Genomic DNA, 22,075 nt, shown 5'->3' with positions numbered 1-22,075 from the left:
CAGGCCTGCGATGTAGGCGTTTCCGACGGGAGCCGCGACGATAGTGTCTACGAGGGGTTCGTTGGGCCCGCGGGGAACGCGCTAATGTTCTGGTAGGTCACCTCTAGCGAGATAGCTAGCTTTACGGTGTCCAGCAGGTCGGAGGTCCCGTTTTCCAGCAGACTATGCCTGATATAGTTCGAGCGGAACCCCCCGCCACGTGGATGTCCGGATCTGTGAGTTCATATGTTCCTCCGCCGTCACATCTCGATAGCTGCAGTTCCTCGAGAGTAGAGTCAGGGTTTCCAGATACTCGTCCAGCGATTCTCCGGCGCGTTGACGGCAAGTAGTGAGGAGGTGTCTAACGAACACCTCGTTTACGGGCTTCACGAAGTGTGCCTTGAGGGTTGCGACCGCCTCCTCGTACGTGGCCGCTTTCTCAATCATTACCGAGATTCGATGGCTCACCCGAGCGTGGAAGAGTCGCAGTTTTAGGGTCTCCGAGGGAGCCGTTGTGGAGGACTCGAGGTGGGTCTCGAAGCATCAAAGCCAATGTTCAAATATTTCCTTGGCTTTGGACGCGCGGGCGTCGAGTTCGAGCCTGTCTGGCTTTAGAGCGGCCTCCATGGTGCTGTCGACGACTAATAAATTGATATACCTTCAATTCACCAAGAGGCCGAGAGAGCGAGTGAACATTAGGCTTTATTAATCGTGAACTTGCCTAGCCAGAGTCGGTTGTGCAGATGAGTGCCATCCGCAGGTGGCCAGGTTATATATAGCCCCGGCACCGGGGTTACAGTACAGTACCTGAAAGCAGCTCGTATCACCACTTCCAGGTCAAAGGTTACATTAGGTGGATACAATGATTACAGTGTCATGCATTCTGGTGAATACATTCACCATAGGTCCACAATCAATCTGGCCCCAACACTGTGACACTCATCCTCTCCGCAAATAGCAATCAGCTCCAAACAAAAGATTCTCTTTTGTTGGGCAGAGCATTCCAATGTTCACCTCAACTAACAATCCACAGCGTGCAGTGATACCATCCAGTCACCACCATAGCACTGCATCCTAGTTAAACAAGTCATGTGACATCTTAGTGGGCTATGGATGATTTCATTAATGCTCTGTCAGCAGTTTTGAAGTTTGCCATAAGGTTTAAGTCTGACAAGGCAGAAGGATTTTACGTTGAACAACAGTTTTGCAAAATGCTGCTAGGTTGAGTAGAAGTGTACTGGATCTGCTCTTGAAAGGAACTCTCTTCAAAGGCCTACACAACTGAGCAAGTAATTTGTTTGTTAACTTCATTTATAAGTGGCATTTGAATTGTAGTGGGTTGTTTAATTGGAGTTGGGAGCAAGTATAGATAGTAAGTTTAAGTTTTTCTTGTGTTAAAGAACTATTTAACTGATACTTGCTGGTTTTTAAAACTTTCCCAATTCACGTTCTTACTACTAATCTTTTCCACTTTCTTTTTCTTTCGATTTAATACTATCCTTGACTGGCTTGGTTAACCATTATTAGTCATATCCCATCCCTAGAATCCTTCTTCTTCACTGGGATATATCTTTGTTGTGAGCCATGACTATTTTCATAAATGTCTGCCATTGGGCGGCTCAGTAGCACAGTGGTTAGCACTGCCGCTTCACAGCACGAGGGTCCTAGGTTCGATTCCCGGTTTGGGTCACTGTCTGTGCGGAGTTTGCAGGTTCTCCCTGTGTCTGCGTTGGTTTCCTCCGGGTGCCCCAGTTTCCTCCCACAAGTCCCAAAAGACTTGCTGTTCGGTAATTTGGATATTCTGAATTCTCCCTCCGTGTACACGAAAAGGCGCTGGAATGTGGCGACTCGGGGCTTTTCACAGTAACTTCATTACAGTGTTAATGTAAGCCTACTTGTGACAATGAAGATTATTATTACATTGCTGATCAGCAGTGTTTTCTGCAAAACTTCTTTCTGGGTTAATTCAAGCCAACTCTGCCCTCATTCCTTTGTAATTAAGTTTAGCATAGTTGTTTCTCGGGAGGACGGTACGGGAATGGAACCAGCGCTGCTGGCATCGTTCTGCATTACAAGCCAGCTGTTTAGCCCACTGTGCTAAACCAGCCCCTGTGCTGTTAATTTGTGCTGTTAATTCATTTATTTTGTGCCGTATACTACGTGCATTTAAGTAAAGAGCCATTAATTTTGCTTTTTTGCCTCCTTTGATCCTATTTGCTGCTCTTTTTTTGTTTGTACACTCTGTCCCTTCCTGTCACACTTTGGGTATCATTGCCTAAATTGCCTCCTTGCAATACTGCCACAAACCTACATATTCCCTCTCCAGAATCATCCCCCCCCCCCCTCTATTTAGTCTAAAGCCCCCTCTACTTCCCTAGTTATGTGGTTTGCAAGAACACTGGCCCCAGCAATGTTCAGATGTAGGCCGTCCTAATGGTACAGCCCTCACATTCCCCAGATGGCACTGCTCCACAAACTGAAACCCACAAAAGTCTTTGAGTCATGTATTCATCACTCTAATTTTTTTACCCTATACCAGAGATTAATTAATCCACAGATTTTAACCTTGGAGGTTCTGTTGTTTAATTTAGTGTCTAGCTCCTCAAACTCTCCATGCAGAACCTCTTTCCTCGTCCTACCTATGTCATTAGTACCTCCATGGACCACGACAACTGGATCCTCACCCTCCCACTGCAAGTTCCCCTCCAGCCTGGAGCCTGAACCTGGGATTGGGCAGGCAACACAGCCGTCTGGACTCTGGCTTTTTGCAGCAGAGAACTGTGTCAATTGCCCTGACTATACCCTCCCTACAACCACAACATAGAACATAGAACATAGAAAATACAGCACAGAACAGGCCCTTCGGCCCACGATGTTGTGCCGAACCTTTGTCCTAGATTATTCATAGATTATCATTGAATTTACAGTGCAGAAGGAGGCCATTCGGCCATTTGAGTCTGCACCAGCTCTTGGAAAGAGCACCCTACCCAAACTCAACACCTCCACCCAACACCAAGGGCAATTTGGACATTAAAGGCAATTTATCATTGGCCAATTCACCTAACCCACACATCTTTGGACTGTGGGAGGAAACCGGAGCACCCGGAGGAAACCCACGCAGACACGGGGAGGACGTGCAGACTCCGCACAGACAATGACCCAAGCCGGAATCGAACCTGGGACCATGGAGCTGTGAAGCAATTGCGCTATCCACAATGCTACCGTGCTGCCCTTAAGAACAAATAAATCTACACTATATCATTTTACCGTCATCCATGTACCTATCCAATAGCTGCTTGAAGGTCCCTAATGTTTCCGACTCAACTACTTCCACAGGCAGTGCATTCCATGCCCCCACTACTCTCTGGGTAAAGAACCTACCTCTGATATCCCTCCTATATCTTCCACCTTTCACCTTAAATTCATGTCCCCTTGTAATGGTGTGTTCCACCCGGGGAAAAAGTCTCTGACTGTCTACTCTATCTATTCCCCTGATCATCTTATAAACCTCTATCAAGTCGCCCCTCATCCTTCTCCGCTCTAATGGGAAAAGGCCTAGCACCCTCAACCTTTCCTCGTAAGACCTACTCTCCATTCCAGGCAACATCCTGGTAAATCTTCTTTGCACCTTTTCCAGAGCTTCCACATCCTTCCTAAAATGAGGCGACCAGAACTGTACACAATACTCCAAATGTGGCCTTACCAAAGTTTTGTACAGCTGCATCATCACCTCACGGCTCTTAAATTCAATCCCTCTGTTAATGAACAACATTCTTACAATCCTGGTTCCCGCAGCCCGGGCTAGGGGGTTTGCAGGTGTGCACCTCCAATTCCAGCTTCGTCCATTTGAATGTCTTCCTGGAGCACGGTGCCATGACCAGTTAGCTCATTCACCCTGCAGTCCCTACTCTCAGCCAAGCTAGCTGAGAGAACCTCAAACCTGTTGGACAATTTAGGAAGCTGACACTCCTGCGCTCTTGCCCTCCGGGTCCCTTTACCTGCCTCAGCTGCAGTCATACCCTCCGTCCCTGACCACTTTCCAAACTAGACGATCGTATCCTAAAGGGTGTGACTGCCTGGTGTGTCGCAGTGTCTGCAGCTCAGCCTCCAGATCAATGACTCTGCGCTAAAGTTCCTCAAGCTGCAGACATTTACTGAAGACGTGCTTTCCCTGAATCAAAATATTGTCCAGAAGTGCCTACATGTTGCAGCCTTGTTACACCTGGTCCTGCAATCCTTGATGTATTTTAAATAATTACTTAATTAAATTGATTACATATTTATGGTGTTTTATATATATGTTTTTAAAAGTTCCTATATTATTTGAAACCATCAGAATGGAATAAACTGTAAACACTTGCTAGATACATGCCAGATATGCACCAACCAGTCACTCTTGCAGCAGGCATATTCTGAAGAATGAAAAAGTTAGGAAGCGAAAGAGCACCTCTTTCCCCTCTGCACCAAATGTCCAATTTGATCAAAATCCCCCAATATACTCACTCAGACTTTGTCTCATTTCTCTTGAGCCCCATACTCTGACATATTCTTAAAGAATGTGGCTTTAAAACACCAAAGTCTTAATCCTTACAACGATTTATTAGATTGGGAAGCCGAAAGAGGTTGCAGCCCAGGTGAAGGAGGGCAAAATGGGGAGAATGAGGGATCGAGGAGAAGGGGCTGAGGGAGGGGGAATGGGGGTGGGGGGTTGGGAGTGTGAGGTAGTGAGGGCAAGGCCAGGGGGGATGGGGTCTGAGGGAGGCGGGATGGGAGTGAGGGAGGGGGAGTGAATTAGTGTGTTGGGGAAGAGGTGAGGGAGCAGGAGTGGGGTCAGGGAGGAAGGATTAGGTGGTGTGTTGAAGGGGAAGTGGAGTGAGGAAGGAGGAGAAACGGGAAGAGAATGTTAAACAGGTGCAATTCTGCTTCCCACTGCCCAGGATTGGGATGTTTGGGTGCGCGCCGCGAATTCTAGCCCCGCCCACGTAACAGCCATTGGGGCTTGCTCTTTTTCAAAGTCAAACTCTGGGATACTGTCCGCCAACTGCTTCTGTGCACATCAAAACTACAACTCGCATCAGGCACCGTGGGCAGCAACTGATTCCATCCTGCTGCTCCTCACCGCATAGGCGCGCCATGACACAAGCCACATGGATATTGTGGTTCCGACTGGTGATTGTGCCAGGAAAGAGGCTGCCCCTTCCTCTGTGATTGGCTCAGCAGAGCGATTGATTTGCAAATTCTGGAAGGGATTTCAAAGTAGTTCTGTCCCTGATTGGCTGAGAAACTTGCTCATCATTCTGGGCCCCCTATCGTTCGGGGTTGCTGTGCCTAGATATGGTGTGCTTCATTGTAAATCCACCCCTGTTTATGGGTGTGAGACTGAGATCGGTATCACATAAAGCAACTAGAAGCATTCCATCTGAGCTGTCTGAGATCACATGTAAAATCCCTAACACCAGGTCCTTAAGAAGTGCTGCATTCCTGATACTGAGAGCACGCTCGTCATAGCTCAGCTTCGCCGACACTTGAAGATACTGTAGCACAATCAATCACTCACGAGACGAGATGAGAAGGAGTCGAACGGCGGCTTTATTACGCAGACTTGTTCCCCAGCAGCACAGTTACAGAATGCGGCTGCTGGGAGAACCCGGGCTCTTATACTCCGCCTTAATGGGTGGAGCCAGCAGGCGGCTGATCCAATCGGGACCCAGCGTCTATCCACCAATAGCCTCTCGGCATCACAGGGTACCTTAATACCCCTAATACATACCACCACAGATACTCTATGCTCTTCTTCCGATAGTTCCATGGAATCTTTTACACCATCTAATGAGCATGCCTTGGCCTTGATTTAATGTTTAATCTGATGCACATTGCTTATTTTAGAGAAAGGATTATAACTCCTCGTATTCAGGTAAAGAAGGTGATATCTGTGTTCCCTCTGTTTGGCCATTTGGCCCATTGCGTCTGCACCGTCCCTCTGAAAAAGCACCGTACCTAGGCCCATTCCCCCACTCTATCCTTGTAACCCCACCTAACCTGCACATCCTTGGACACTGAAGGGCAATCTAGCATGGCTAATCCACCTAACCTGTACATCTTTGGACTGTAGGAGGAAACCGGAGCACCCGGAGGAAACCAACACAGACATGGGGAAAAAGTGCAAACTCCACACAGTCACCCGAGGCTGGAGTTGAACCCGGGTCCCTGGCGCTGTGAGACAGCAGTGCTAACCACCGTGCTGCCCCTCAGAGCAACACGGAATGTGCAGAAAATACAAAAACAGAAAATGCTGGACAATCTCAGCAGTCTGACAGCATCTGTGGTGAGAGAACAGAGTTAACGTTTCGAGTCTGGATGGCACTTTGTCAAACCTCGGGAGAACTCTGCAATAAATAGCTCTGTCGCCAGGAACAGCCACAGTAACAGAAAATTGTAACAATTTAAGCCAAAAATTATTTCTGAATCCAAAATTTGCTTTTCTTCTAGGAGACTGAAGGGGAAGATGGATACTCCTTTGGACATACAAATATTATATAAAATAAGTGAAGAATTGGATGAAGAGGAGGTGAGGGACTTGAGGTTCCTGTGCAGTGATTTCATTCCAGCCGGCAAAACCATAGCCACCATGCTGGACTTATTCACAGAACTGCAGCAGCAAGAATTGAATATTATTCCAGAACTCCTGTATCAAATTCAGCGTTTTAAATTGCTCTCCACTCTAGGAATACAGAAGGCCGACGTGGAACAGTTTTTGCAACAAGAAGGAAATTCCCAGATCTCAAATTACAGGTTTTTCAAAAATATATTATTAATTTAATTAGTGATTTTTTTTTTTTTTTCCAAGGATCTGACCGTGAAGGTGCTGTCTGCCCTCTCCCTGGGTAAGGGTCCATGCCTGGCGTTCACTCTGGAGTGCTGCTCAGCTGTTTGAGAATTGATACATTACAGTCTTCATCGTTTCCCAATTCCTCCTCCATGTTTGCCGCACTGCCACCATCGAAACGTCCTCCCTCCTGGCCAACTCAGTATATATATTAGAGATCTTACCCTCTCTAATATCATCATGTGAGAGGAGCTTGTCCTGTAGACCCAAGGGTGGCAAAATTGGGGACGAACCCACCTCTTTATTCAAAAAGGCCCTCATCTGGAGGTACCTAAACTCATTACCACTGGGCATTTGATGGGCCTCCATCAGCTCAGCTGTTTGAGAATTGATACATTACAGTCTTCATCGTTTCTTTACACACATTTTTCAGTATGTTTCATGAGAAAGACTGATAGACTTGCATTTATATAGCACCTATTACAACTTCAGGACACGACAAAGTGCTTCACAGCCAATAAGAGACTTCTGAAGGGAAATCACTGCTGAACCCGAGAGAGAGTGATAAAGAGCAGATAGCTTGTCTGATTATTCTCCTTTCTAGCTTAGGGATTCGGATGGAAATTTTAGTTCTGAGCTCTTGCATTGGCCTAGACAGTTAATTCAGCAGACACTGGGGATGAGACCTCAGACCTCCTGACAGTCAGGCTTTAAATTAAAGTGAAACTACATAAACTTATTTCCGTGTTACAGTATAAACAAACTCAACCTTGCACCTCACACTCAGCTTATTGTTATTTAGTAGGATGTGCAGCACAGGAGGCCATTCAGCTCATCTGGTCTGCAGTGTCTTTCTCTAAGATCATTCCAGCTATTCCCACTCCTTTATTCTTTCCCCATATTGCTACATTTTGTTTCTCCTCCAAGTATTCATCCAGTTATCTTTTGAAGGCTTCTATTGAATCTGTACTCAATAAGAGACATTGCATCCCAAATACTTTTAAAGAAAAAAATATTTATTAATTTTTCCAATTAAGGGGCAATTTAACATGGCCAATCCATCTACCCTGCACATCTCTGGGTTGTGGGAGTGAAACCCATGCAGACACGGGGAGAATGTGTAAACTCCACACGGACAGTGACCCGGAGCCAGGATCGAACCTGGGTCCTCGGTGTTGTGAGGCAGCAGTGCTAACCACTGCGTTACTGTGCCGCCCAGCACATCCCAAATCCTAACCATTCACTGCACAAAAGGTTTCTCCTCCTGTTGTCTCCTTTTGTCGATTGCCTTAAATCTGTATCCTCTTGGCGATCAGTGCTTCAGCCATTGCAAGCAGGTTTTATTAACACTACCGCAACCCTGCATGTTTTTTTTTCCTTTATTTTATTTTATAAACAAAAAATGTATTTAAACAAAAGAAAAGAAAACACGATTTAACTTTCAGACTTCACAGTTCTGACACTAACAGATTACGTACAGTTTAACTTGAATTCCCATTAAACAACACTTGGACTTATGAAGCTCTTGTTCCACTTGAACCTGGAGCTTCTGGCTCAGAGGCAGGGGCGTTACCCACTTTGCTACAAGAAGTCACAAATCATTAATCTGCAATGGTCCTCACACTAAACCTCCTTCCAGTTCACAAAAAAAGCTATTCACCATAACTTTGTTTTCCATCCCATGGCCAATTTTGTATGTATGCTGCATCTGAATTTATCCTGTAGGCTTCAATTCTGCCATCAAAGTTACTTTAATCAAACACCTTTTTGAAAGTCTCAACACTTGAGTATTAACTGTCCAGAACATTACGGCCACAGTATCTTCATCTAACGCCGCAGGCGGCATGGAGAAGTGCTGTTAGGTCATTTGGACATTCTAAATTCTCCATCAGTGAACCCGAACAGGTGCCGTAGTGTGGTGACTAGGGGCTTTTCACAGTAACTTCATTGCAGTGTTAATGTAAGCTTACTTGTGACAATAATAAAAAAAATTTAAAATGTTGAGTCACACACTTCCATAAGTGTCAATAAAATGTGACAACAAGAACCCTGGCTCCTTTCTGTTTAACACGGCGTGTTTATTCCTTCCCGGAAGCCTGGCGCTATATGATTTCCTGGCTTCCCAGCTGCCCAACGTGATATGCTAAGCAGTTGACCCAGGTAAATGCCTAGATGCTGAATCATTGACAGCAATTTAATCTGTTTGTTCAGAGGGTGGAGTAGATTTGTGAACCAGATCAGCAGTTTTCCATGATGATGATCAATAAACATCCCATGATTCTTTATCAACCGCTGTAATTACCTGTTACACCAATTCATATGGACATGTAATATCTTCCTAGCTTTTGGTACCTGGGCCAACAGCCCCTCTTCAATACAAATAGAGCATTCGCACAGAGAATGGATAACAAGAATTGGCAGTCAGAGAACAAGTCCATAGAGGCCAAAGCGCTTGATAACACATGGCACAGTTCATAGACTTGGTGACACCATGGGCAGGATTCTCCAAGCCCTGCGTGCCAAAATCACGCTCGCCACGGGGGCGGAGAATGGGGTCTCAGACCCGCGATCAGCGCCGACGCCGGGACGCGATTCTCCACGGACCGGAGAATTGTCACCAGCCGTGTGTGTGTGATCGACGCGGCGCCGGTCGGGGGCCGTCGAAAGAGGCCCCCGCGGCGATTCTCCGCAGTCGATCGTCCGGGTTCTGCCGGCGTGGTTCCAACCTGGTTCCACCCGGCAGGAGCTCGGACTCGCGGCCGCCCTGGTCGTCCTGGTGGGGGCGCGGGGGGATCAGACTCCGGGGGGGGCCTCCATGACGGCGAGGCCCACGATCAGGGGCTACCGATTGGCGGGTGCGTGCAATCCGGGAGGGGGGACACCTATCTTGTTCCGCGCTGGCCCGCTGTGTGGCTCCGGCATGTTGCGTGGGAGCAGCGCGAAAACGGCCGGCGCACACATGCGCGGACCCGTGGCCGGAAGTGCAGGGCTCCGTATCAGCAGCAGGAGCTCTTGAAATCGGAGAATCACTCCGGACTTTTTGATAAAAGTCTGGAGTAATTCGCAACCGTTTTCCGGCGGCCGTGGGGACATAGCCCCATTTTCGGAGAATCCCGGCCATGTTCTTTGCATTGTGATCACTCTTAATATGATGAGGAATGGAAGTGTGAATACTCCATGTTTGTCCAGTCGTCTTTGACAAAGTACCACATAAAAGACTGACTGACAACCGGGCTGGGGGCTCGCAATATTTGGGGTGGCAGAGGAGCCGGGAGTGCAGGAGGCGAAAGAGGCCGGAATTCTGGCCTTTGCGTCCCTGGTAGCCCGGCGAAGGATTCTCCTTCAGTGGAAAGATACGAGGCCCCCAAGCGTGGAATCCTGGATCAGCGATTATGGCAGGGTTCATTAAATTGGAGAGGGTGAAATTCGCCTCAAGAGGGTCGGTACAAGGGTTCTTTAGGCGGTGGCAACCGTTCTTAGACTTTCTGGCAGAACGATAGACATTGGTCAATGGCAGCAGCAGCTCGGGGGCGGGGGGGGTTTTCTTTATTTTTGTTAATGTTATTTACACTGGAAGGGTCTGAGGGGGTGTATACACCTGTTGTCTTAAGTCGGGGTGTTAATGTTAATTTATTATTTAGGTACGGGGGGAGGGGTTTGGGGGGTTGCTGTTTTAGATTGTGTTTTGTACTTAACCCTGTTCGGTTCTTTTTTCTTATTTTGTTATTGATATTTTTTGAAAACCTTCAATAATAATTATTTTTAAAAAAAAAGACTGACTGACAAAATTGAAGCTCATGGAATAGGAGAATCAGTGTCAGCTGGGATAGAATATTGGCTTCAGGACAGAAAAAAGCAGTAGGTGGATTCTCCAGTTCCCCAGCCGTGTGTTTCTCACTGTTCGCTGGTGGCGAGGTTCTGTCTCCCAGTCGCTTGTCAATGGGATTTCGCATTGATACCACCCCACACCGTGGGGAAACCCGCAGGTGGGGGGGGGGCACTGCCGACAGTAAAAGTGAATCGCAATGGTTGGAGAATTCCAGCCAGTGAGTCAAGGTGGATGATTCTTTTTCATGCTGGAAGTGTGACAGTGGAGTTTCCCAAAGGTGAATGCTTGGACCACTGCCTGAAAAAATGGCTTTGATATTGGAATACAGAGTCACATTTTAAAATTTGCCAATTACACCAAACTTGGAGATGAGATGTGGCAAGCAGTGAGGATGATGCCAATTAACAGCAACAGGACATAGACAGGCTAGTAAAATGGGTAGACAAGTGTCAGGTAGAATTTATAGAGAAGTGTGAGGTGATGCATTCTCGCAGAAGGGATTGGGAGAGGAAATATAAATTAATAGCACAGTTCTAAAGAGCGTGGAGGGATGTGGAGGTTCATGTGCCTAAAGCTTTAAGGTGGCAGGAGATATTGAGAGACTGTTTAGCAACACATATGGCATCTCCGAATAGAATGGTTACAGGGCATCAGGCAGGTACGAGTATGAAAGCACAAAAATGATGCTTTAACTTTCATAAAGCTCTGGGTCGGCCACAACTAGAATATTGCACCTGGTTCTGGTCATCACACTTTAGGAGGAGTGTGAAGTTCCTTGAGGAGATGCAGAGGCAATACCAGAATATTTCCAGGGAGGAAGGCATTAGCTACAAAGGTTATGTTGATGAAGCTGAGGTTGCCTTCCTTTCAGAAGCGATTTGATAAATATACAAGACTATGATAGATTTAGATAAGGTAAACAAAGAAAGGCTGTTTGCATCAGCTGATGCTACAAGGATTAGGAGACACAGCTTCAAGTTTCTGGGCATGAGCTACAAGGTTGGGGGTTAGTGGAGGCAGTGTGTAAGGAAGAACCTTTTTACACGGTGAGTGACAATGACTTGGAACTTGCCAAGTACAATGGCGGTGGAAGTGGATATGATCGGTGTTTCTGAAAGAAAATTGGACATGCACTTGGGGGAAATGAAATCAATGGGTTGGGGGTGGTGGGATTCACTGGATGACTCTACAGAAAGGGTGTGTACTTGATCGGCTGAATGGCCTCCTTCTGTGCCGTAATTATGCTATAACTTAACAACCACTCTCCTAACAGTGGCCAAGATTTAAAGGAACCCACAGGATTGGGCTGGGTGTAGGGCAGGCCCACGTTGTCATGGGTGAGGCCGTGCATCCCATTCCCACCGGTGGGAAAGCTGATCCCTATTCTGTCAGTGGGGGTGGGAATGGGCTGTTGCAGTGAATACACTTGCTGGTTAATTGGATTCATTATTGAGCCACTTAAAGTTAACCCAGTGGGATTTAGTAATAGCTCAGGGATTCTCCCAGACTCTCATGGAGAATGAGCTCCCCCGCTAACTACGGGGCTGATAACCATGTTGCATAAAAGGTCGGTCAGACAGGAACAGACTGACACAGAGAGGTGACCCGGTGAGGTACCCGGGCCTCCTTATAAATAGTTGTTCTTATAAATAAACATCTTCTTTTGTTTACTCGGCGCACTCCCCATGCCTTTATTAAAGCCGCCAGCTCTCAGAAGCGCTAAATCCCAGGAAGAGCCCAGCACTAGCCAGTTAAGAGCCTGACAGGTACTTAATTTGGTTGGTCCTCTCCCCAGCAAAGCGACGTGGGTTTTCCACTGGTGGGACCTGCATCGGGAACAGTAAAAGCAGCACACAACCTGTTCCTACACCTCGACATCTTGTTGAAGTTCGTCCCACAAAATCTTTCTCATAATCTTTGATTTTGCCTTTGCTTGGAAGTAAAGAAAATATTAAAACATAATTAAATATTGCTACTGTGTCACGGGCTAGAATCTCTGAAGAACTTATAGCAATGAATTCCTGTGATTGTTAGTGTGAAGGCTGTCTGTAACTAGCAAAGGAACAGCCAGCATCAGCATTAATGTTATGCTAGTTGACAAACGGTTCCCTCTCAGGTACTGTCCCCTATTCCTTTTCTAATCTTCTGTCGTCACGCCTCTCCTTAAAGAAAATACATACTTGACCCCTCCATCCTTGCAAACTAATGGCCCATCTCCACCCTCCCTTACTTCCCCAAAGTTCTTGAACTTGTTGGCACCTTTCAAGTCAATGCAAATCTTTCCTGCAACTGTGTGCTTGAACCCCTCCAATCAGGTTTCTGCCCCTGCCCCAGCACGGAAACACCTTTGTTAAAGTCACAAATGGCATTCTCTGTGACTGTGGCAGAAGAAAATTATCCTTCCCTCCCTCTTGACTTACCTATAGCATTTAACACTGTTGGCAAACCCATCTTCCTCCAACAGTACTCTTTTGTCGTTCAGCTTGGTGGAACTTCCCTCGCCTAGATCTATTCTTATCTGTTGAATTCTAGCCAGATAATCGTCTGAAACGTGTTCCCTTCATGCTTCCGCACCTTTATCTCCAGAGTTCTCCAAGGATCTATCCTCGTGACCCCCCCCCCACGCGCGTGCAACCCGTTTCACTCCTATATGCTGCTACTTGGCGACAAAGGACATGACGTCAAGTTCTACACTTTGTGTTGATGGCACTCAGCTCTACCTCACCATCACCACCAACTGACTCAACCTCTACTACCTCTGATTTTTTCTCATTGCTCATCTAACTTCCAGTACTGGATGGAGCAGAAATTCCTCTAAACATTGGGAAGACAGAATCCATTCATTTGCCCCCTTCCCCCATTTTCAGAAACTTCGGTCCAACCTATCTGAGATTGAACCACATTGTCCATTATCTCCTCTCAGGATCCTACTTGACTGGGCTTCAGATACTCGATCCGTTTCATCAGAAATAAACACATTTCCATTCCAAAACCTCAACCATCTGCTGAGACCTTCATCCACAGTTTTTAAAATTCCAGACTCGAGTATTCTCATGTTCTCCCAGCTGGCATCTTATTTTCCACTCTCCAGGAACATAAGTTCCTCCAACGTTCTGCTGCCTATATCCTCACCGGCTCCAAGCTCCTCTGTTCACTGATTTCCATTGGTTTCAGGTCCACTAATGCCTCAAATTTAAAATTTTCATCCTCATGTTCAAATTCCTCCAAGGCCTCACGACTTTGGAACTCTATAAATTTCCTCAGCTCTACAATCCTCTGGGATCTCAGTGTCACCTTAATTCTGGCCTTTTATGTAATTCCCATTCCCTCCATCTCATAATTAGCGGCTGTGCCTCAGTCATTTAGGTTTTTTGTTGTGACAATCCTACTCCAAATCCCTCGTTCCTCGTGTAAAACCCGCCTCAACTTTTCTTTCATCCCTCCTAACCATCTTTGGTGAGGATCAATTTCCATCTGATTATGCTGTTGTGAATCGCCTTAAGACTGTTATCTATGTTAATAGCACTTGTTATGGGCCAGTGTTTAAAAAACTCCAAAGTATATTATGAAGTTCACCTGACCTATAACGTTTTGTTGAATTTGGCTGGGATGAGCACAAGAGCCTTCACTTCAGGTGTGATTCATCAGTCTTCCTAGACACTTTAATCAAAATAAGCTTTATTCTAAGAACTCAGTTGACATATATATATCTATATATAACCAAACAGCAAGAATTTTTATCAACTACAAACATAAAGACCCCACACAGCTACAGTAATCTATGTATAACCCTTAATGAGTTCCCCCTTAACTGTTCCAATTCAAAAACAAAATCCCATAAACCAAACAAAACTTTTTCAGGGCATGGCCCTGCACACTGTATTCTCACTTGAATCAGACTGGCTTTTCCTGAGACTCTGACCCCCATCTCATCAGCAGTTGGAACAACTCTTTAAAATGAAAGGGATGGGCCAAAACACTCTTGTTCTCTGTCTGAGTCCACAGCAGCCAAATGTGAAAGCCAAACCAAAAACAGCTCACAGAGCCACAGCCCAGCTCCCCACACACAATGTCATCACTGAAGCCATGTGATAAGACAAAAACCTTTCTGAAAGGGAACCTCACGTGACACACTGTAATTGTTGTATAACCACTTAATGCAAGGTCTGATATATATTGGGTGCACAATAAGCACACTCTAGTCCCATTGCTGTTAATGGGATCTTTCTATGTGTCAAAAACTACTACGTTTGTATACATAAAACACTGGATTCCAAAGCAATTTGTTATTGGTGAATCTGCTAGAGATAGTGAGAAATATGAGAAGATATATAAATGAAAGTTCTTCCTTTGTGTTGACAGGTCATGTCCAGCACAGGTTAGATGAAAGAAAAGCTCTAATTACTACCCACTTAGAGACAGCACAGTGGTTAGCACTGCTGCCTTACAGTGCCAGGGACCCGGGTTCAATTCTGACTTCGGGTAACTGTGGAGTTTGCACATTCTCTTCTTTTTTTGAAAGATGATTTATTGAAGGTGTACCCAGAGATTACAAAAAGTATAAAAACAGGAACAGTCCATAACACAAAACAATATCGAACACTATAACATAATATCAATGCATATAACACTATAGCAATATAACATAGCAGGAACTCCTATATGTACAAGTACATCGACTACACCCACAAAGAAATGTTTTAAAACGCAGCAGTCCCACACCCATGACCTAGTACTTGGTGGATCCGAGGACCGCCAGTTAAGCAAAATTCTCCTTCAAGCTAACAGGGAGGCAAAAGCCACAGCACCGGCCTCCTTTCCCACCAAGACAACTGAATCCTCAGACATTCCAAAAATAGCTCCCCATGGAGAAGGCGTGACTGCCATTCCCACCACTTGAGACAGTACATCCGTAACACCCTCCCAGAGCCCCACCAATTTCGGACAAGACCAGAATACATGGTCATGGTTCGCAGGGGACCCGGCACATCGTGCATACTGATCAGCCACTTCTGGGAAGAACTAGCTCGGCCGTGCCAGCGTATTATGTGCTCTATGCACAACTTTAAGCTGAATAAGACTAGTTTCTAATACACAATGAGAATGCATTAACCTACGCAGTGCTTTCTCCCAAATCCAGTGCCGCACCGTGCCTCCCAATTCCTCCTCAATGTTTGCCGCACTGCCACCATCGAAACTTCCTCCCTCCTGGCCAACCCAGTATATATATTAGAGACCTTACCCTCTCTAATATCATTATGTGAGAGGAGCTTGTCCTGTAGACCCAAGGGTGGCAAAATTGGGGAGGAACCCACCTCTTTATTCAAAAAGGCCCTCATCTGGAGGTACCTAAACTCATTACCACTGGGCATTTGATGGGCCTCCATCAGCTCAGTTAGGTCCGCAAACCTCCCACCCAAAAACAGGTCCTCAAAGCATTTGATCCCCAGACGGTCCCATTCCTTAAATCAGGCATCCAGTTTCGCTGGGATGAATCTACGGTTACCACTAATCAGGGTCTTTCTGATGCCCTCCAGGCCAAAATGTAACCAGCACCGGTTCCAAACCCTCAGAGTGGAAACTACCACTGGGTTTGATGAGTACCTACTCTGCGAAATGGAAGGGGAGCTGAGGCCAATGCCCTTAAGGAACTCTCTCTACACGAGGCCTCCTCCACCCTGCATCATACCGACTCTTGATCCAACATTCATATTTGGACCATGACAATATTAGCAGCCCAATAGTAACTTTGAAAATTGGGGAGGGCCAGGCCACCCCCTTGTCTACTCCTCTTCAGACAAACACTTTTAACTTGGGGAACCCTCCCTACCCACACAAAGCTGAGGACAAGCCTATTAATCTTTCTGAAAAGAAGATTTGGGCAGAAAGATTGGGAAATTCTGGGATACAAAATGGAACCTCGGCAGGATCACCATCTTTATTGTCTGCACTCACCCGGACAAAGATAGCAGCAATCTGTCCCACCTTTTACCTCCACTTTCATCCCCTCCACTAAGCTTGTCAGATTGAGCTTGTGAAGCTGGGCCCAATCCCGCACCACCTGAATCCCTAAATAGCGAAAGCTCTTTCTAACCAGGCAAAATGGGAGCCCACACAAACACCCCTCCTGCCCTCCGGAGCCAATCAGAAACATTTTGCTCTTTGCCGTATTCAGTTTGTATCCGGAGAAGGAGCTTAACATGCTCAAAATCCCCAGAATCTTATTAAATGACTCCACGGGGTTGGAAACATACAGTAGGAGGTTATCTGCAGACAAAGAGAGCCGGTGCTCTGCTCCACTCCCCAGATGCCTAAAGAGCCATTGTGAATGGCTCAATCGCGAGGGCGAATAGCAGAAGAGAGAGTGGGCACCCCTGCCTTGTCCCACGCTGCAGAGTGAAATACTCAGAACTAACCCCATTAATGGAGATGCTTGCCTTTGGGGCTGTATACAACAGTTTAACCCAGTCCACAAATCCCTGTCCAAACTCAAATAGCTCCAAATGTCAAATAGGTACGCCCATTCCACTCATTAGATGCCTTCTCATTATCCATTGACAGCACAACCTCCACCTAATTTCCTCCAGCGGGCAACGACCCCTATATATTGGTCGCTAACAATCTGCCTTTTTACTCTCCTCTCCCACAAGCTCTTTTTCACCTGCCTGGCCCACCTCAGGATATTTTTCTTCCAGAAAACAATGCAGTCGCACCACAATCACCCTTGGCTGCTCACCTGCCTTTGGCTTTCTTCTGAACGTCCTAGGTGTGTGGTCAATCTCGGAGGGTGACAAGGTTCGGAAAGAGTTCCAAAAAGTTACCGAGGTACACCCTGCTGGAGCTTCTGTTGCTTCTGGATACAGAAGGGGAGGGCAGGATCGGAGACATATACAGGTGGCTGGGAGAACAGGGAGGTGAACGGGTGTTGAAGATTAAGGAGAAGCGGGAAGGGGAGCTGGGAGGGGAGATAAACTGGAAGTATGGAGTGAGACGCTACGAAAGGTAAATGCGACCTCCACGTGTGCAAGGATGAGACTGGTACAGTTCAAGGCCGTACACAGGGTACATACGACGCGGGCAAGAATGAGCGGTTTCCTTCAGAGGGTGGCAGACGAGTGAGAAGTACGGGTAGGGAACAGCGAACCACGCACATATGTTCTGGGGCTGTGAAAAGTTGGAGAGATTCTGGGTGGGAGAGTTCGCGGCGCCATCAAGGATAATGGGGGAGGAGGTTGAGCCAAGCACTTTGGTGGCGATATTTGGGATCTCGGAGAAGCCGGAGCTAATGGAGGGGAGGAAGACCGATGTCGTGGCCTCCGTCTCTCTGATTGCCCGGTGACTAATTTTATTGGAGTGCGGTCAGCAACGCCACTGGGGGCAGCAGCCTGGCTGGGTGACTTTCTTCGGCTGGAAAAGATCAAATATGAGTTCAGGTTTTCAGCGGAGGGTTTCGAGGCAAGGTGGGGGTGACCATGTTTGAGGAGTTGTTCGTTGCAAAGGGGTGGGGGAGGGGGAGGGGCGGGGTGGGGGTGGGGGGGCAAAAAAGGAGATAAATTTGTACAAACTGTATAGTTGCGTGTTGGGAAGTTTGTTTCCCGAATTGTTTGTATGTTGTAACTTTTCATATATATTTGGAATAAAATACATTTTTAAAAAGATCTCGGGGGGTGGGGGGGTGGGGGGTGTGTGACTATAAACCTTCTCGCCCACCAGCTTCTGCAGCATCTGTGCCACATACTCCGAAGGTTGCAAGCTCTCCAACCCCTCAGGGAGACCCACTGTCCGGACATTCTGCTGCCGCTCTCGATTCTCCAGCTCGTCTAATCTATCCCGTGCCTTTTTGAAGCAGCCGTCAATCAAGGAAAGCTCTGCTTCCATCGCGGCCAGCCGGTCCTTGTGGTCAGCGACAGACTCCTGCAGTTTTTGGAGCGAGGTGCCCTGGGCCTCGACGGTGCTCAACCCTCTCCACTGCCGCCTTAATCGGGTCAATGGCCCTTATAAGATCTTCAGAGGTTTCCATCCTCTGCTTCTGGAACTGAGCAGTTACAAAGACTACTAACTGAGCAGGAGACCATTGGACCACCATCGCACCTTCAACCGCGCTCTCCAGTGCCTTGCGGTCTGTCTGCAGCCGCTTTTTTCTTTTTACCCCCGTTGCTCTTCGTCGGAATTCTGGACCCTGCTCCGCCATCCATCACTATCATTGCTGATCATCCAACTCAATAGCCCAATCCTGCTTTCGCCCCATAGCCTTTGATCCTATTCTCCTCAAGTGCTATATCCAGCCACCTCTTGAATATATTCAAAGTTTTAGCATCAGCTACTTCCTGTAGTAATGAATTCCACAGGCTCACCACTCTTTGGGTGAAGAAATGTCTCCTTACCTCTGTCCAAAATGGTTTACCCTGAATCCTCAGGCTGTGACCCCTGGTTCTGGACACACCCATCATTGGTACCATCTTCCCTGCACCTTCCCTGTCTAGTCCTGTTAGAATTTTAGAAGTCTCTATGAGATTCCCCCCTCATTCTTCTGAACTTCAGCGAGAACAATCCCAACCTAGTCAATCTCTCCTCATATGACAGTCCCGCCATCCCTGGAATCAGTCTGGTAAACCTTCGCTGCACTCCCTCGAGAGCAAGAACATCTTTCCTCAGAGAAGGAGACCAAAACTGCACACAATACTCCAAGTGTGGCCTCACCAAGGCCCTGTACAATTGCAGCAACACATCCCTGCTTCTATACTCAACCTCTTGCAATGAAGGCCAACATACCATTAGCCTTCTTTACTGCCTGCTGCACCTGCATGCTTACCTTCAGCGAATAGTGCAAAAGGACACCCAGGTCCCGCTGCACACTCCCCTCTCCCAATTTACAACCATTCAGGTAGTAATCTGCTTCCTGTTTTTTCTTCCAAAGTGAATAACCTCACACTTATCCAAATTATACTGCATCTGCCATTGATTTGCCCACTCGCCCAACCTATCCAGATCTTGCTGTAGGATCCCTGCATTCTCGTCACAGTTCACCCTCCCACCCAACTTGGTATCATCTGTAAACTTTGAGCTGTTACATTTTGTTCCCTCGTCCAAATAATTAATATATATATATATATATATATATTGTGAATAGCTGGGGTCCCAGCACCAATCCCTGTGGTACCCCACTGGTTACTGCCTGCCAATTTGAAAAGGAGCCATTAATCCCTATTCTTTGTTTCCTCTCTGCCAACCAGTTTTCTATCCACCTCAATACATTTCCCCCAATCCCATGCACTTTAATTTTGCATGGACTGGCTCCCCCTTGTTAACTGTACTGGTTACCTCTTCAAAGAATTCGAACAGATTTGTCAAGCATGATTTTCCCTTCATAAATCCATGCTGACTCGGACTGATCCTGCCTCCGCTTTCTAAATCTTCCGCTATAAAGTCCTTGGTAATGGATTCAAGCATTTTCCCCACTACCGATGTGAGGCTTACTAGTCTATAATTCCCTGCTTTCTCTCTACCTCCCTTTTTGAATATCGGAGTGACGTGAGCTACCCTCCAATCTGCAGGGACAGTTGCAGAGTCTATAGAATCCCGGAAGATGACCACCAATACATCCACTATTTCCAGAGCCACCTCCTTAAGCATTCTGGGATGGAGATTCTCAGGCCCTGGGGATTTATCCATCTTTAATCCCATCAATTTTCACAGCACTATTTCTCTACTAATATTGATCTCCCTCAGTTCTTCCTTCTCACTAAACCTTTCATTTCTGAGATCTGATTTGTGCCCTCATTTGTGAATCTCCTCATCACATCAGGAACTGTGCCTTAAAAGTTGTAAGTCCGTAGGTACAACATTTCTAGTTTGGTGGGGAGGGTGAAAGCTGATCTGGCAAGGTGGGATGGTCTCCCTCTGTCACTGGTGGGTCGGGTACAGGCGGTTAAAATGAACGTGTTGCTGCTATTTCTGTTTACTTTCCAATGCCTGCCAATTTTCCTGTTAAAATCATTTTTTAGGGAGATTGAAGGAATGATTACCTCTTTCTTATGGGGAGGGAAGGTGGCCAGAATTAGAAAGGTGCTGCTACAGAGAGGAAGGCAGGCAGGGGGTTTGGGTCTTCCGAAATGTGGAGAAGGTACGGAACTGGGTCAGAAGGGTTGATTCCCAGTGGATTAGAATGGAAGAGAGTTTGTGTAGAGGGTCGGGATTGAAGGCACTAGCAACAGCACCACTCCTGATGGCCCCGGGGAAATACTCAGGGAGTCCGGTCGTAATAGCTTCATTGAGAATTTGGAGGCAGTTTCGCCAGCACTTCGGGTTAGGGGCAGAGTCAAGGGAAATGCCGATTCAGGAAACCATAGATTGAAGCCAGGGCAGTAGGATGGAAATTTTAGGAGATGGGAGGAGAAAGGAATTAGAACACTAAAAGATTTGTTTCTTGGGGGTCGGTTTGCAGGATTGAAGGAGCTAGGAGCGAAGTATGGGCTGGAGTAGGGGGAAATGTTTAGATACATGCAGGTTTGAGACTTTGCCAGAAGGGGGATACAGAGCTTCCCAATAGAACCGGCTTCCATATTGCTGGAGGAGATGCTGACGACAGGGGGACTGGAGAAGGGGGTGGTTTACGGGGCTATTTTGGAAGAGGAGAAGGCACCACTGGAAGGGATCACGGCAAAGTGGGAGGAACAGTTGGGAGAGGATACGGAGGCGAGGTTCTGCTGTGAGGTGCTCCTGAGAGTGAACGCCTCCATCTCGTGCGCGAGATGGGGCTGATAAACTGAAGGTGGTAGAGAGAGCACACCTCACAAGGGTGAGGATGAGCCGGCTCTTTTAGTGTGTAGAAGATGTGTGTGAACGTTTCGGGGGGGGCAAACCTACGTTCATATGTTTTGGTCCTGTCCAAAATTGGAGGATTATTGAAAGGAGGTTTTTAGGGTAATCGCTAAAGTGGTGCACGTGAAACAGGACCCCCTCCGGAGGCCATATTCGGGGTGTCGGACCAGTCGGGGTTGGAAACGGGTGCGGAGGCAGATGTTGTAGCCTTCGCCTCGTTGATCGCCCGAAGGCGGATCCTGTTGGGATAGAGATCCACCTCTCCACCCTGTGCCCTGACGTGGCGGGGGGACCTGCTGGAATTCTTAACTCTTGAGAAGGTCAAGTTTGAACTGAGGGGAAGGATGGAGGGGTTCTACAATTCATGGGCGTTATTCATTATGCACTTTCGAGAATTGGATTACATCGAACATTAGGGGGGAGGATATGGGGGGGGGAGGGAGGAGCGAGGATTGGAAGGGTGGGGGGAGGGGGACTGTATGTGTTAATGGTGACTATGGGTGTTTCCTGATTCCTTTTCGTTATTTGTTTATGTTAACATGCGGGCAATTGTTTGGAGGGTTTGGTGGGAGGATGGGATTGTTGTTGTTGATTTGAGGATTGACATTGTATTCGTTACT

General features: G+C 47.0%; 1 protein-coding gene across 2 annotated transcripts in view; it reads left to right on the top strand.

The window, feature by feature from the left end:
* The window catches only part of LOC140395811 (caspase-8-like), a 95,138-nt gene that overhangs the window by 5,264 nt on the left and 67,799 nt on the right, over positions 1-22,075 (top strand). For both annotated transcript variants that reach the window (XM_072483937.1, XM_072483936.1), the window contains exon 2: positions 6,469-6,771. In XM_072483937.1, coding sequence (XP_072340038.1) covers positions 6,485-6,771 — 287 coding nt within the window. In that variant the 5' untranslated portion in view covers positions 6,469-6,484. The remainder of the gene's footprint in view (positions 1-6,468; positions 6,772-22,075) is intronic.

The sequence above is a fragment of the Scyliorhinus torazame genome, chromosome 2 (assembly GCF_047496885.1).
Source record: "Scyliorhinus torazame isolate Kashiwa2021f chromosome 2, sScyTor2.1, whole genome shotgun sequence".
NCBI lineage: Eukaryota > Metazoa > Chordata > Chondrichthyes > Carcharhiniformes > Scyliorhinidae > Scyliorhinus > Scyliorhinus torazame.
Note: the sequence above shows the minus strand (reverse complement) of the source record. Positions and strands in the feature narration are given on the sequence as shown.